We start from the raw sequence: 17541 nt of genomic DNA, 5'->3' as shown, positions 1-17541 counted from the left end.
AGGTGAGGCGCCTGTTACCAGGCAACCTGCAGACGCTCGTCTGAACTGGCTGGAGCCTTTGCTGGGAACTGCTACTGCTCAGCTTGGCCCCTCTGAACCGTTCTCAAGAGGGTTGTTGGTGGAATCGCCCCAGCATCTAGTTTTCCCAGTATTCCCACCTTGGACCAGGTCTTTACCCAGCTTATTGGATCAAGTAAGGTTGGGTGTCCCTCGTGTCCCCACCCCAGTCCATGAATCCTAGATAGGAAGAGCCTAGAACGTTCCTTGTACACTTGTCTTCAGGTATAATCTTAATTTTGGGGGGAAGAATGTAGGGGAATTGCTTTGTCTTGTTTGAAATTATCCACGATCCCAGGTTCAATTAAGATACCTGAATCAGTTATCGACTATGCTCTAAAATAGACTTCCTTGGTCCCTGTCTGCATGGAGCTTAAAATACTAAATAGTATTTTCAAATCTCATTCCTCTCTCCTTGATTATGGGCTGGATTCTATCAGTTTATTCCTTGCTTTCCCTTATGTTCTGATTTGGTATAAGCAACAGTATAGCCACTAACATCACTAACCAAGAAAAAAAATGATAATTAGAATTGGAAAAAACATCCTTAAAAAATGAGAAAAGTGGAAAGTGACTTTAATGCATTTTGGTGGTGTCGAAGATAATATGGTAAAGGTCATTGCATGCTAACAATAACCTGCCATGAACTGGAGACACTGGAGTTTGGGTAAGACACAAGCCATTGAGGTGGACCTGGAGATTTGAGGGTATACATTTTCTTGTTTTTCATATTGGCAAATGAATTAGAGTGATTTAAAGTGACCTATAGTTATTTGAAGTGACTGTAGTAATTACTAAGGTATAAAAAGTTGCATGAACGATGTTTGGAGAAAATCACCTAACTGATTGTTCAACACCCTTGTTTCAACCTGGGTTTGTTGGCCACTAATCGTCATGGCAAATACCAACAGCTCTTGTGATATGATGAAAAGCAAACAACAAACCTCTCTGCCCTCCAAACCCATCACAACACTAAAAAGTTTTCTTTGTGAAAGCTATCTTTGAAAAGTGAACCATCTGCTAGTGCCGTAGCAGTATTTTGAAATCTAATGATTTGTTATGTTTTCATAATGTCTACTGTTGGTTGGTCTTTCTGACTTTTCTGGTAGAATCCTACCAGGGTATGAAATATTTAGGGGAGGAGGCTTTGTCAATGGCGTGAAGGGAATCATATTGAAACATTAATAAGGAATTGGTACGTTTTCGGGTACGAGGATCTCATTGGATGTAAAATAAAACTACATTTTACATGTAATAATAACAATAATGATGGCTACCATGTATTGAATGTTAACCATGTTCCACACACATGATACAGGAGGATGAGAAAAGTGCTAACATTAAACTCATTTTACATATTATAAATATTGGCTCAGAAAAATTAAGTTCTTACCCAAGCTTACGTTATGGGAAAGTGTCAAAAATGAGGATTTTAATGTCAGTCTACCTGACTCCAAGCACTGTGCCATGTTATCTTTCCTTAAAAATAAAATAAACCAAAAATAATTTACTATTAAAATAAATCCAAGACTAATAACATAAAAAGAAAGTATGAATGAATTGTTAAACAAAAATATCTCCTTGGTAATATAAGGTTGAAGTATAAAATAAAATATTCAGAATTTGGATGACAGACAGTCGTATGGTTTTTATTTTGTGCATATTTCCAAGTTGATTATTTTCACATACTTTTGCAAACATTTTTACCTATCACCTCATAATTACTAGTTGGATCATTCACTCTATTTTATTCTTTGTATTAGATAAATAATATTACTTGCTAAAAATTATTTTCATCAACCTACTCTGGGAAAATTAAAACTCATAAAGATTTAGAAAAAGCGTAAAGAGAATGAAACCACTTTGTGGTAGAGAAGAGTTACATGCATTAGTTCCCTATTGCCCTGTAATAAGTTGCCACAGACGTAGCGGTGTAAGACAATATAAACTCATTATTTTACAGTTCTGAAGGTCAGAAGTACAAAATGAATTCCACAAGACTAAAATCAAGGTGTCAGCAGGGCTGCTTGCTTCTGGAGGCTCCAAGGGAGAACGCAGTCCCTGCCTTTTCTTGCTTCTAGGGACTGCCCGTGACCTTTCCTCCATTTTCAAAGCCAGCGGCAAACACCTTTGTTTCTCTACGACCCCTCTTCCGTCCTTACATCTTTTCCTCACTCTGATCATCCTGTCTCCCTTTTATGAGGACTCTGGTGATTATATTGGACCCACCTCGTTAAACCAGCATAATTTCCACATCTCAAAATCCTTAACTTAATCACATCGAAAGTCCTTTTGTCATGTAAGGTAACATATTCATGGGGTCTGGTGATTTGGACATGGACATCTTTGAGGGACCATTATTCAGACTAGTATTTACCACATAAATGTTTCCTCGCATAATGTAATTGCTCCATAAGTAGTTAATTTTGGTGAAAGAGGTAAATGTGATTGGCCATGGGCTTTCTTTCTATGTCATATTATTATGTAATTTACTTAAAATTAGGGTAAGAATTATTATACATGTATTTTATCTTTTTCAAGGTACTGCACAGTCTGTGTGTGAACTTGAATGGATTTAGAAGTTAAAGGAGTTGCCCCTTCTCCTAAGAGTCAAACTCAGTCATTCTCTGAAAGAAAGAAGCCACTACAAGTACGTGTGCTATATAATTTCCCTCTTGTAGTATGAGTCATTAAATAACTTTCTGACTCCTTTCTTGAAGTTTTATGACTACTTATACTCAGAAATACTTAAAATCAATATTTCTCTGATTTAAAGAATTATGCCATTAAACCTGAAGATAATCATTATTTGAAAGTTGGTCACTGCTTGAATTTAGTTTATTTAAAATATTAAACTTGTTACTATTTTCTTGTTATTTAAAGTTATCTGTGTATGCCACAGAAAATATAAAAAATGATAGAAAGAAGAATAAAATATGAATATCTTTATTCATATTTTGAGTTAGCTCAGTAGAAAGAGAATCTGGGCTTCTATTTTTAGGACTTTTATTTTTCTAAACTTCTATCATATACTGTTGTATATATCATTGGTTAAGTAAGTTTAATGCTACTTTGTTCCTGTATCCACCATATAATTGGGTAAATGTAAAATTTAATTTAGAAATACATAAAAGTGATGTATATTTCCTTGCTGTTCTTATTCCAAATATTGAATGTCTACTGCTTCTCGGTGACTATGGTAAATGTTTTGATAACTTATCTAACTTAACTCTTATGATAAACTTTTGAGGTAGGATTTATTTTTTTCTGCTTTTAAATATGGGAGGAGTGAGGCTCACAGAGATAAGTGACTTGCCAAGATTTTGAACTTCAGTTCTGACTTCAAGATCTATGTTCTCTACTGTGTTCAGCCATCTCTCTCGTAACAAGTTGGTTCTCTGGGACTCTATTGTTTCACAATATTAAGTGTTAAAAGTGAACTACTTGATAATTTGAATCAGAGCAGACTTCTTATTAGTCAAAACATCAAATATAGTATTACAGTTTTTCCCACTGATTGTTTGCTTATCATATCATCAACTTTTTCCCTGGTTGCTAGGAAAAGCTCATGCTTTATCTTCTTAAGAAAAAAAATTTCTAAAATTACCTTTTTGTCCTGTCTAAAATATATCTTCCTTTAATCTTAATGCTTTTATTTCTCTATTAGTAAGGTCCAGACCTGGTATTGGATTTAGGAGACAAGTTCATGTTTGTTTTTCAGAACTCTTATTCCTTAAGAAAGAAGAAAATCCCAGATATCCAGGTTGCTGTTTCTTGGTATCACAAAGTATCACAAAGTAACAGAAAAGTATCACTATTATAATTATCAGCTACCAGTTTGGAGTCTTCTAATGCTGAAAGTAAAAGAGAGAAATAATGCATAAACTTTTTTAAACAGAGGTACTTAATGCTTCAAATATAATTACAAAAGTCAACTGATACGTTCATGTAGGAGATAAGAATATAAAAAAAGTTGCTTAGCCCCACTAATAATCAAGGGAATGAAAATTAATGTAATGAGGTACCTTTGTGCCTCTATTAAATTAGGGAGGAAATGTAATATTGAGAATACTCAGAAATAGAGTTGGTGCATTGGAAATTGGTGCCACATTTTTTGAAAATGAAATTGGCAATGTGTATTAAGTTACAGTACCAATTGAAAAATGCTATTTTTTATATTTTATTGATTATGCAATTACAGTTGTCCCAATTTTTCCATTTTTACCCTCCCCCACTCCCTCAGGCAATCCCCCAAACATTGTTCATGTTCATGGGTCATACGTGTAAGTTCTTTTGCTACTCCATTTCCTCTCCTATACTCTACATCCCCATGACTGTTCTGTAACTACCTGTTTGTACTTCTTAATCTCCTCACCTCTTCACCCATTCTCCATACCCCTCCCGTCTGGCAACTATCAAAATGCTCTCTACATTCATGATTCTGCCCCTGTTCTTCTTGCTGGATTAGTTTTTTCAGATTCAGTTGTTGATAGATATGTATTTACTGACATTTATTGTTCATAGTTTTGATCTTCTTCCTTAAAGAAGTCTCTTTAACATGTCATATAATAATGATTTGGTGATGATGAACTCTTAGTTTTTTCTTGTCTGGAGAGCTCAATATCTGCCCTTTGATTCTAAATGATAGCTTCTCTGGGTAGAGCAATTTTGGCTGTAGGTCCCTGCTTTTCATGACTTTGACTATTTCTTGCCAATCCTCTCTAGCCTGTAAAGTTTCTCTTGAGAAATCAGCTGACAGTCTTATGGGAACTCCTCTATAGGTTACTAACTGCCCTTCTCTTGCTGCTTTTAAGATTCTCTCTTTATCTTTAACCTTTGGCATCTTAATTATTGATGTGTCTTGGAGTGGACCTCCAAGTCCATCTTGTTTGGGACTCTGTGCTTCCTGGACTTGCATGTCTATTTTCTTTACCAAATTAGAGAAGTTTTCTTTCATTATTTTTTCAAATAGATTTCCAATTTTTTGACCTTTCTCTTCTCCTTCTAGCACCTCAATGATGTGAATGCTGGACTGCTTGAAGTTGTCCCAGAGGCTCCTTATATTATCCTTGTATTTTTTTGGATCCTTTTTTTCTTGTTATCCTGATTGGTCGTTTTCTGCTTCCTTATGTTCTAAATCATTGATTTGATTATCAGCTTCAGTCACTGTACTGTTATGTTCCTGTAAGTTGTTCTTTATTTCAATCAGTGAATGCTTTGTCTCTGACTGAATCTTTTTTATGCTGTTGAGGCTCTCACTAAATTCCTTGAGCATCCTTATAATTAGTGTTTTGAATTCTGCATCTGACAGTTTGTTTATCTTCTTTTGTTTAGTTCTTTTTCTGGAGTTTTGATCTGTTCTTTCATTTGGGCCATGTTTCTTTGTTTGCTTGTTTTGGCAGCCTTCCTGTGTTTGTTTCTATGTATTAGGTAGAGCTGCTATGACTCTGTGTCTTGGTAGTGTGGCCTAATGTAGTAGGTGTCTTGCAGGGTCCAATGGCACAGCTTCCCCTATCACCCAAGCAGGGTGCTTGAGGTGCGCCCTTCCTGTGGGCTGAGTACACTTTTCTCTTGTAATTGAGCCTTGATTGCTGTTGGCAGGTCAGTGGGAGGGATTTACCCAGGCCAGTCAGCTACAAGAATTGTTGTGACCACTGACCACCAACCTTCACCCTCTGTGGAGGTTCAGCCGTGCAGGGATAGGCTGGTGATGTTTGACACGATCTGTAGCTATCCACTGGGTATGCAGGCTCCTGGGTTTCTTGGGTGGTGTAGGCCGAGGTCAGCCGCTCTTAGTATTTTGCCCAGGGCCATCCTGCTTGAGGTATAAAGCCATTTGAGATGGCTGCTACTTGCTCTGGGCTTGTAGATTCCCAGGCAAACTAAGCTGTGAATCTAGGCTGGCTGTGGCTAGTATTGGGGCCGGGGCCACTTAGCAAGTGGTATGGGGGCTGGATGATCACTGAGGCCAGCCATGGCCTGTTTGAGAGGATTTAGGAAGTTGTGAAGCATGAGCCAAGACTAGCCATTCATATGGAAAAGTCCCTGGTAACAGCTTTGATGCACCCAAAATAAAATATGGGTTGAACTTAGTCTCAGGGGATCTCAGGGTGGGGAAATAGTATTAAACCTGTATGATGGAGTCTCAGATATGGCACCTGCCTGCTGGTTCTGTGGCTCTGCGGCTCTGTTGGGAGGAGGTTTAGAAAAGAGAAAATGGCCTCTGCCAGCCTCTTTGTCTGGGAGAAAGCTGTCCCTCAGCTCTCACCTGGATGCCAGATACATCAGTTCTTCCCTTTTTGCCACTGGTGCCTTTCAAGCTGCCACCCTGGTGCTAAAGCTCAGAAAGAGTAAGTCTGAATAAGTCCATGTGTGGATTTTTTAAGAGGAACTGCTTGGGGACTCTAGAAAGTTTCTTCCACCTACTCAGTCCCCACTGGTTTTTGCAGCCAGAAGTTATGGGGGCTTATTTTCCTGGCACTGGACCCCTGGGCTGGGTGTCTGGTGTGTGGCTGTACTCCTTGCTCCTGAGATATCCTTCTGGAATTTTTATCCACTACACATGGATGTGGGACTAGACCATTTCACATCTCTGCCCCTCCTACCAGTCTGGTTGGATGTGGTTTCTTTACTTTTGTAGTTGTCAGACTTCTATTCTACCCAATTTTGGATGGTTCTGAGTGATGGTTGTTCTATAATTTAGTTGTAATTTTGACGTGGTTGTGTGAGGAGGCAAGCTGTGTTTACTTAGGCCATCATCTTGACCAGAAGTCTTCAACTGAAAAATATTAGATAAGTTGTGGCACAACCTTTAGATAGAATATTATATAGTTGTAATAATAATAATTTTAAGTACTAACAGAAATAGCTTATAATAAAAGTTAAAAAAGACAATATACATAACATTATAAATTTACCTAAACCTATGTAAAATGTACAACACAAAGATTGAAACTACTGTAATCTATGGAGTTTGGGTGGTAATGATGTGTCATTGTAGGTTCATCAATTATAATGTATGCACTACGCTAGTGAGGGACATTATATATGTGTGGTGTTGGGGCATATAAGTAATTTCTGTACCCTACATTCAATTTTGCTGTGAACCTAAAATTGTTCTAAAAAATAAAGTTGATAAAAAAAGACAGGACACAAATAATCCAACATTTTATAAAAGGCAATGTAGTCTATACTTTTAGCTTTAAATATTTTGACTGTGGAGTCGCAGCTACTGAACTCTCCTGTTGTGGTGAGAAATACAGGCAATTTGTAAATAGATGAGCATGGCCGTGTTCCCATAAAACTTTATTTACAGAAACAGTTGGGCCATAGTTTACTGACTCCTTGCCCTAGGGATTTATGAACTCTATTGTTTTTCTGAATTGGCTAGCACAATTCTGTATTCTGGATTGGCTCAGAAATTTATAAACTATAAATTATTTTTATTTTGGGTTGACTAGCATCAAATTGGCTAGAATAAAGGAAAGATAACTGCCATTTAAACAAATATTTATGCCCATGACTTCAGAAGACTGTCTGAAAGTCCACTGAAGCTCTTTCTGGGGAATGATAACGATGATGATCATGATATGGCCAACTATACCTAAATTCTATTTAGATTTTCTTACCACAATTAGATGATATCATGATGTTCCCAAGTACAGTTAAGAAAATCTTTGATGTGTGATGAAAATGTGCTGCTATTTTAGGTCTGGCGCAAACAATCCCCCCCCTTTATTTTTATTACAAATGCTTTTATTACAAAATCATAAACATGTAATTCTGTAACATAACAATATCACACTTAAGCACACCACATGACATTTCAGGTGAAATATTCAAATTAAAGCTATAAATTATTACACCCATATTATTACCCTACCAACTATGTTCAAGCAGGCCATACTTCTGCTGGACCCTGTATATATTATTTTATTACTATGTAAAATTAATTAAATATAAATAATATACATTTATTTCATTTATTATATATTAAAATATATTTACATTGAAATAATCTTGTGATTTTATATGTCTAAATTTTGACTATTTATTAGGATAGCACTTATTTATTTTTATTTTTAAATCATTTTATTCTATTACAGCTGTCTCAGTTTTTTTCCCCTTTGCCCTCTTCCATCCATCCCACCCCTCCGCCCCTCCGAGTCAATTCCCACTCTGTTGTCCATGTCCATGGGTCATTCATACATGTTCTTTGTCTAATCCCTTCTCCTTCTTTCCACTATTGTCCTCTTTCACCCTTCCCCTCTGGTCACTTTCAGTCTGCTCCATGTTTCCATGCCTGTGGTTTATTATGTTTGTTCGTTTATTTTGTTGAATAGATTCCACTTCTGGTGAGATCATATGGTATTTGTCTTTCACCAACTGGCTTATTTCACTTAGCATAATATTCTCCAGTTTCATCCATATTGTCACTAAAGGTAGGAGTTCTTTCTTTCTTCCTTTCTTTTTTTTAAAAATGCAGATTGATTTTATTTATTTATTTTTTTAAATGTCAGGAACCACTATAAAATATTAAAAAATTTAAATCCATTATAAAGTCTGAGCAATCATGCCACCTGCACAGAAATAATCAAGAGAGCAATGAAATAAAATGAACATTCTAGAGACAAACATATATATCTCTTTAACAATGTAATGTATGATTTAAATTGATATTTCAAATCAATGGGGAAAATAAGGCTTATTCAACAAATAAGGTACATGGACCACTATTACTTGAAATAAAACAAATATTGAGCCTTATTTCACACATTATACACAAAATATTCAGGTGAGTTAAAAATCAATTTGCAAAATCTAAGGAGTTTTAGGAGAAAATACAAATTAATGTTTTTCTTACCCTGAAGTAAAATATTCAAACCCAGAAGCTATAAAGTAAAATATTGGCAATATGACTATATTAATTAAACATTTAAGATTATACAGTAATATACATATAAAAAAAGTTAAAGGACAAGCAATAGAATAGGAAAGTTTTGCAACACATCTAGAAAAGGGTTAATAGTTTCAGGGAAAAAATTCTACAAACATTTAATCAAAAAATGGATAAAAATACAAAAAAGTCATTTAAAGCTTTTTAAAAATAATAGAAATAGGCAAGAAATAAAAACAGGTTTCATTTCAACAAATAATAAAGTAACAAAATAACACATCATTGTGATAATCAGGTTAATAAGTATTAAAAATGTTGGTAATATCAAGTATTGGTGACTGTGAAAGGAACTGGGTATTCATAGACTCTTTTTCTTCATCTTCTTACAGCAGTCCCTTCAGCATATCTTGCAATGCTGGTTTGGTGGAGGCATATTCTTTTAGCCTTCTTTTGTCATGGAAACCCCTTATTTTGCCTTCCATTTTCATTGAGAGCCTTGCTGGGTAGAGCAGTCTTGGTTGCAGGCCTTTGCTTTTCATGACTTGGAATATTTCTTGCCATTCCCTTCTGGCTTGCAGTTTCTCTGTTGAGAAGTCAGATGCTAGCTGAATCGGGGCTCCCTTATACGTTACTCTTTCTCCCTTTCTTGCTTTAGGATTCTCTGTTTGTCTTTGATATTTTCCATTTTAATGATGATGTGTCTTGGAGTGGGCCTCATTGGGTTCCTCTTGAATGGGACCCTCTGTGCTTCCTGGACTTGTGTAACTTTTTCTCTCCTCCAATTAGGGAAGTTTCCCATCATTACTTTTTCAAACAGGTTTTCTATCCCTTGCTCCTCTTCTTCTCCTTCTGGTATCCCTATTACACAGATATTATTACATTTTAGGTTGTCCTGCATTTCCCTAAATACCTCTTCATTCTTTTGAGTCGTTTTTCCGTTTCTTGCTCTTCCTGGGAGCTTTTTTCTACCTTATCCTCCAGTTCGCTGATTTGATCCTCAGTTTCAGCTAGCCTGCTTTGGATTCCTTTTACTGTGTTCTTCAATTCAGAAATTGTATTCTTCATTTCCTCTTGTCTCTTCTTTATAGTTTCTATGTCCTTTTTCATGCTGATATAGTTTGCAGTAAGTTCCTTGTAGTTTCCTTGTAGTTTTTTGTAATTCTCTTTGAGCTCATTGAACGTTCTTAGAACCGTTGTTTGGAACTCAGTATCTGATAGTTTACTTGCCTCTATTTAATTTAGTTCTCTTCCTGGGGATTCCTCCTTTCCTTGAGACTGGGGGAGGGGTGTGTTTCTTTGTCTTCCCATTATTTATAAGACTCTTCTTTATTGCTTCTGCTTCTTAAATTTATCTGTCTTGATTTCCTGATTTTGTGGTGTGAACTTCTATGGTAGGAGACTGCTGTTTTCTTCTTTCTGGATCTGCCTCTGATGATGTCAGATGTTCACCCTATGTGACCTTAGGCAGTCTGTTCGAGACTTCCAGAAATCTACTGTCTGTGGCTGTCTCATTCAGTTGTTAATCTAGTCAAGGTGCACTCAGCAGTCAGGCTTAGACACCACAGGGTGGGGCAGAGTCCCTCCCGGTGGTGGGGTTATTGGGATGTCTCACACTGCTCCCGCTCAGGGGAGTGGTCTGCCTGAGCCAGGTGGCTGCTGCCATATGGGCGGAGTCAACACCAGGATCCCACTGGCTACTCTTTCTGATCTTTCCCCAAAGCCTCCATCTCCAGTCTCTCCTCTAGTGTCTCTAGACTGCTCTGTGCCCCCTTTAGCCAGGGATCTACTATCTGTGGCTGCCACTCTGTACTCAGCAGTCAGGCTTTAGTACCACCGGGCCAGGGCAGAGTCCTTCCTGGAGGTGGGGTTAGTGGGTCCTCTCACACTGTTGTCACTCAGGGGAGTGGTCTGCCTGAGCAAGAAGGCTGCTGCCTCATGGGGGATGAGTCAGCACTGGGTTCCCACTAGCTACTCTCTCAGTTGTCTCCCCAAATCCTCCTTCCCCAGTGTCTCCTCAGGCATCTTGAGCCCTCTCTGCCTCTGCCTTTGCTGGAGGCCAGGGTAAGTGGCTGCAAATAAAAATTTATGCATTGGCCCTTTAGATGGCTCTTTTTGTCTCCAGCCGCCTGTCTCTGGCAGAGAGCAATGCTGCCGCTTTTCGCAGCTAGCTGTTATCTGTGTACTTTTTGGGCTCTAGTGCTGTAGGCTGGAGATCCCCACTTATTGTTTAAACCCCACTCTCCTCAGGGGGATCCAACTGGCCGTTTGAATATCCTTCTGGTGCTGCTGCTCATGGGTACCCTGCCCACCTTCTGGAGTCTCTACTGCACTCCTTACCAGTTAGGTTGTGCTAAAGCTTATTCTTCTGTCTGTCCAAGGTTATAAAGCTCCTCTCTTGCTATTGTTTAGTTGTTTGTTCCATGTGGTTTCTCCACAATTTAGTTGTAATTCCAGATTGGCCCTTGGAGGAGGTCAGCGTGACTTCCACTCACCCCTCTGCCATCTTGATTTTTCAGGGTAGCATTTAAAAACAATGTCATATTAAAATTGGTACAGAGCCAAGTTTTTCTCTTACTCTTGTGGCCAGAATGATGGAGTTCAGTCTTTCATATAATCTCTATACATGCTTTCACAAAAATGAACAGTTAGATAATATTCCAAAATAAGCTGTTAGCACCGATGGGTGAATTATTTCCTGTTTTTGTTAACTTGAACTTTCTTCAAGACTCATACATATTTCTTCGTGGCCAAGCTCACTGTAATTTTCTGGTCTCTGCACAATTTTTTTGGCAATAAGACTAAACATTTACAAATATATACAATGTATTTATTTGTCACTTCCTTGCTAAAATTCTTCACTATCTTCCCCTTTCCCTTTAGGACAAGGTCCAAGTCCCTTAACTTGTATTATAAAGTAACAGTTCTGGCCATTACTTTCTCACACTCTGGGTTTCAACCCTCTCCAACTGCCAACTCTTGCCTGTGGGCTAGTTTAGTAGAATTTGCTTTTCTTGGCTGAAGCAATTCTCTCCCTTCTCTCTTCATCTGGCTACCTTCTACTCACCCTTGAGAGCTCCATTTAAATGTTTCTTTTTATTTTTGTAAATTTCATCAATTTCCTCGACTAGGTTGGATGCACATGGTATGTGCAGCTGCTCTGTCATAGCACTTATTTTTCATGTTATTGTTTGTTTGAGTGAGGTCTTTCTCAGCAGCTAGATTGCAGGAAGGAATTATCTATAAGGTTGGCTAAAAAGTCCATTTAGTTTTTTCCATAAAATAAAAGACACATTTTTCATTTTCACAAATAAGTTTATTGATTTGGATATTTTGTGTATGTTGGCTATCTCTCACTATTGGCTTCTAGTGGGTAGAGGCCAGAGGTGCTATTAACAAAATGCATAAGACAGCCTCACAGCAAAGAATTATTTGGCCAAAATGTCAGTAGTTCCAAGAAACTTTGCAAACCACTTTGACACATTCAATCAGTCACAGCAACTTCTCTGTACACTGCACATTTTCTTGCATTTCAGTTTTGTTTTTGCTTTTCTTGAAATAACAAAGCATAATAGCCAAAATGTTATGTACCTTCTTCCATCTTCAATATTAAAATGACTGCACAAAAATTCACCAATTTTGGTAAGTTTTTTTAAATGAACACTGATATGACACTTGTCAAATACAATCTAATAAAATTGTTTAAAATGAAGTTAAAAGACAATTAAGCATTACTAGAGCCATCATATGGAAAAGTGTAACAGTTTTTGGCCAACTCAATATGTTGCTTATCATTCTGTCTCTGTGTTTCAAGCAAGTTGAGCGGGAGTCTTAATAAATATTTCTTACATAAAGTTTACTGAGAAAATTATAATTAGCCATATTGCATTGATTCATTGTTTATTTTTGAAAGTATAAATGAAGGGTAAATATTGATTGTTTTTTCTTTTTTTTAATTAAAGCATGGCTGGACTTCCAAATCCTGGGCAATCCAGAATGCTCCTTGCTTTCCTGTGTAAGTTCCTTTTTCTCATATTTGAGCTGTTTAGTGGGCAAATATTTATTGATAAGGATAAGAAGAAGGCAAAATTATATATGTATATCTATGATTGTGAATCACAGAAAAATTTGTATGCATGTGGATGGCCTAAAATTACTATGACAAAATTAAAGTAGCTATAGTATAGGGTGGTAGGATTAAGGATAAGTCATCTCTTATTTTTTATTTTATTTAATATTATTCCTATATATTCCTGAAAATGTATAAATATTGTTTTATTTAGAAAATTCAGCTAAGTGCATTCATTAAAGAAATATATAAACTTTTGCATTTTGTAACTAAGACAGTCAAAACGAATTTGATTGGAACTGATTTTGAGGAATATGACAATTTTATCAATCTTATTAAAATGATTTTATTTTGAACTACAGTATGTTAACTGGTTTTATACTTATATATATTTCCCTTTTAAAATTTGGAAGTATATATTTTTATGTCCTTTCTAGGATTCTAGACTATAGGTCTTCTTGGAAAATAGAAACTAAAAACTTAATAATTATTAGGCTGAACCGCGTGAAATTGGCAAGTATCAGAAATTTCTTGTGGTTCTACAAAATAGGTACCTTATGCTCCTCTAGGCAATGAACAGAGCTGGGTGCAAGCACTAGATACAAGCTGCTGAGTATGTAACAACAATCATTTGTGTGCTGGTAATAAGCAATTTATAAAGCAATATATAAATACTAATAAAATATATAAACTCTTGTGAATTCCATATAGGAAAATTGTCATGGAAAGATATCCTTGTTTTTTTTTGTTGAACTCTTATATCTGTAGTCAACCTGCAGCTGTAATTGATTCACCAGTGTAGTTCCAACATAAATTTTGGTTGATATTTTCACTTATTGTAGGGTGATGTGGTTTCTTTGCTGAATCAAGTGATAGTTTGGAACACTGGAACAATATTTCTCTTTTTTGTTACTCACAGTGTGTTAGTTAAGACATGATACACCTTTTTTTTTTTTTTTTTAAATCCTCACCCTAGGATACATCCAAACAAAGGAAGGGAGGTAGAGAAATAGCAATGTAAGAGAAACTTCAATTGGTTGCCTCCCAAATGTGTCCTGACAGTGGACCGATCCTGCAATCTTTTGTTTCATGGAACAGTGCTCCAACCAACTGAGCCACACTGGCCAGAGCAAGGCATGATACACTTTAAATTTAATCTGTATTATTTACATTTTCTCCACCACTTTTTAAAGTCTCAGACATCAACAAAGTAATAAATCAAGTCTTGATTCATAGCATTTTGACACCTTCTGTGTAAATAATCCCACCGTGGTTGATTTCAAGCTATATATGTAATAACAATGAACACAGAATTGGAAAGAGATGTATATCATTATATTACCATACAGATATGTGTATAATAAATAACCTCTAGGACACAAATAATAGTGAAGTGTCATAACATCATTAACAAATAATGACTTTTGAGGATTTATTACTTTTATTTTTATATAACTTATTTAATTCTAAGCTTCTATAATTTTGTTTTTAATGATGTTATGTTAACAACAAACTAAAAAATTACTGGACATTTAACAAAAGTTAGCACAGCTGGTAGACATCAGCACACCATTAGCTTCAGTGTACCTTTTCATGTAAGATTCAGCATATATAATTTGTAACTGTTAAAGTCTTATTTTTAAAAATTATAGGCTGCATAGATTATTTCTTTCAGGGTCCCACGACTTGATTTGGGAAGCCTTGTTGATTCTGATGAAGAGGTAATTTTTGTTTAGTATTTAATATAACAAACATTTGAATACAATATTACATATATTGTAGCATATAATAAATATCATTTAATTTTATTTTTAGGATGATTTTTTATGTATTCCACTTAGTTCAGCACATATTCATTTTGACCCACCAAAGTTACTTTCTGCTTTTGAGAGGGTCACACCATGTCAAATGCCATATACTCAGCATAAGCTAAATGAACTTGTTGGTATTTATTTCTTACCAACATTCTGAATTATAGCGTGCATTTTAACACTGTATTTAATCCAAAAATTTCATTATGTTTAGTCTATGTTTTGTTTAGTTTAGGTATTTTATATATTAACATCCCAAACAATAATGTTGGTGAAATAATTTTACTTTATTTTACATTTTTTCTGACATAAAAATGGTATTATTAGAATACCTTATAAAATTGGTAAAATGTACATTTATCCTAATAGGGAATCCAGGAATTTAAAAATTATGGCAGCATATTAGATCAGATGATGGTAGTTTAACAATATACTGTTTATTTTTTTTGGAAATTGACTCATTCTTTAGGCTACAGTATGTTAGGGAATAAATAAGTATACTAACTCCAAGGTATCTCCTTGGGACATATTTGTACTTCACACAACATTTCGTTTTTTATTTCATGTTATGAACACTAGCTCTGAAGTCTATAGGTAAGGCTTGCTTTTCTATCTTTGTTAGCCTTTTTTATGTAACTGGCTCTATTCATGTTCTCCCCAGCCTCATTTTGGATATATTGCACAAATAGTACCCTAGTCTGTATCATGATGCATTTTTCACCCTGAGGCTTCGCCTCATCCTTTTCCTCTGGGTTAGACTTGGATATTATCAACAGCTTTCAAGGGTTGTACTGATTTTATGCTCCTTTGAAGTGACTGCCTCCAATACATATACTCTATGGTTTGCTTTACACTGTTGGTTTCTCTTATCCACTGGTTCTATTATGTCTCACTTCCATGGCAGGGAACCAAATAATACCAGAAGATAGAATATCTTAATACTCTAGAAATGGCAACCAGTACTTCTCAGTATTAGTGATCTGTAATTCCTGTGACTGTTCTGGAAGAAATGACTGACAATGGAGTTTTTCTGGAGCAAGATGAAAAGGCCTATCTAGAACTTTTAAAAACAAAGGAAAGTTGTTCATTGTCTTCTCAAATTATTTTAGAACCGAAGCTGATTTTCACTGGGAAACAAGGTACAGACTTACTGGTACTGGAGACCAGTGCCCATTCTGAGTAGTTCTGTCTGCTCTGATTGCTTAGTAATGCTGTGCAGCCAAATGTTTCAACTATCACTTCTGTTTAGAACATAGATAAAATTATTTGTTTCTTAGGCACAAATGTTCAGGTAAATGATAAACCTGTTAATGTTAATAAGGCAAATTAATAATTAATTTGATTTTTTTTATGATGGACTGCATACTTTTTCTTTTTGTGTTAGGAACAGGACGTTATATCTGAAGATTTGTCAGCACCAACAGGAAAATATAAACTAAAATATCAGCAATACAAAACTGAAATGGAAGAGGGACATGAACAGTATAGTCAGAGAAATGTAGAAAAGACAAAATCAAATATCACACATCAACCATCTCCAAGAAACAAGGTAGATGACAAGGTAATGTATGAGGCTTTATAAAAAGAGTACACATATTTTAGAAATATCTTTCTTTTGTCTAGTATGTCTTGCTGTTAGTTATAATAAGTATGCCCTGGACCATTTTAAGTATTTCTACTTAGATTAACTAGTTTATTATTCATAATAACTCTAAAGGATTATTATTAGCACTTAAAGATGTGAAAACTCTGGCCCTATGACCTAGTCATCTTTTCTCTGTTGGAGATTTTTCACTTGCCTTGGAATTGGAAATGAGACAATATTATACAGTATAGCTGTTTTTGATATAGCTGTTTTCAACTCTGTCTTTCAGTCTAAATATTAAAGTTGAAAAGTGGTTTTAGACTTTATAGTGACCCTACTTTATTCTGAAACTGTCATTACTCCATGGTTGTCTTCTGTCTCATTTTGGGAGATTTTTTTTTTTTAACATCATGAATGGCTAAAATTGTTAGGCCTTCATTTAATATTAATTAGGTATAATTCAATAAGAGCAAAGTAAACATAATGAGTTTCATGGATTTCCAGAAGCATACAGGAAAGGTCAGTCTTGGATTTTAGAAAGAAAGGTTTGGAAAGACAGTTTATGATACAACTGGCCATAAAGGAGAGAACAGTTATATACAATTTTTAATTCAGTTAGTTTTTTATAAGAATAATGTATTTTCAGAGAAGTCTAATGGTTGTACTTGCTTAACATTTTTCTATAGGTAGAATAAGATTAATTTATAAGTATGTGTGACATATGAGCTAGTTTTTCTAATCCATGCAGGAATTATCTGGAATTTACTAAATCATATGGGGTTTAGCTGAAAGTATAACAAGCAAAAGTTATGGTCTTTTGGCTCTATTTATCTTAACAAAATCCCCAGATCCAAACAATGCACACAGATATAATCTAGTGTCTATAATAATAGGCAGGATAATTTCACAAATCTTTACATCTGATGAAAAGCTGGATTCTGGATAGATTTTGAAGGTAGCACTGAGAATATTTGCCAGTGGATTGGTTGTAGGCTGGAGAGGAAGGGAAGATGAAGAATGATGCTAACTAAGGCTTTTGGCCTGAGCAGTTGAAAGGGTGGGGAAGATCACAAGGAAGTCTGGGCGAGGAGGTTAAATTTGAGACACCAAGTAGAAATCTCACTGT

The 17541-nt window shown here is 35.7% G+C and overlaps 1 protein-coding gene across 2 annotated transcripts in view; it reads left to right on the top strand.

The window, feature by feature from the left end:
• Positions 1 to 2626: 2626 nt before the first annotated feature.
• Positions 2627 to 17541, top strand: part of CAPS2 (calcyphosine 2) — a 41150-nt gene continuing 26235 nt past the window's right edge. The window contains exons 1-5 of one of the 2 annotated variants that reach the window (XM_054580294.1): positions 2627 to 2707; positions 12913 to 12965; positions 14695 to 14740; positions 14835 to 14960; positions 16215 to 16391. In XM_054580294.1, the coding sequence (XP_054436269.1) occupies positions 2627 to 2707; positions 12913 to 12965; positions 14695 to 14740; positions 14835 to 14960; positions 16215 to 16391 (483 nt within the window). The remainder of the gene's footprint in view (positions 2708 to 12912; positions 12966 to 14694; positions 14741 to 14834; positions 14961 to 16214; positions 16392 to 17541) is intronic. The other variant, XM_054580295.1, reaches the window with a different exon arrangement.

This window comes from Pteronotus mesoamericanus, unplaced genomic scaffold, assembly GCF_021234165.1.
Source record: "Pteronotus mesoamericanus isolate MK-2021 breed Mesoamerican mustached bat unplaced genomic scaffold, CSHL_Meso_final contig_56, whole genome shotgun sequence".
Lineage (NCBI taxonomy): Eukaryota > Metazoa > Chordata > Mammalia > Chiroptera > Mormoopidae > Pteronotus > Pteronotus mesoamericanus.
The sequence above is the reverse complement of the archived record's forward strand: the minus strand, read 5'-3'. Positions and strand labels throughout refer to the sequence as shown.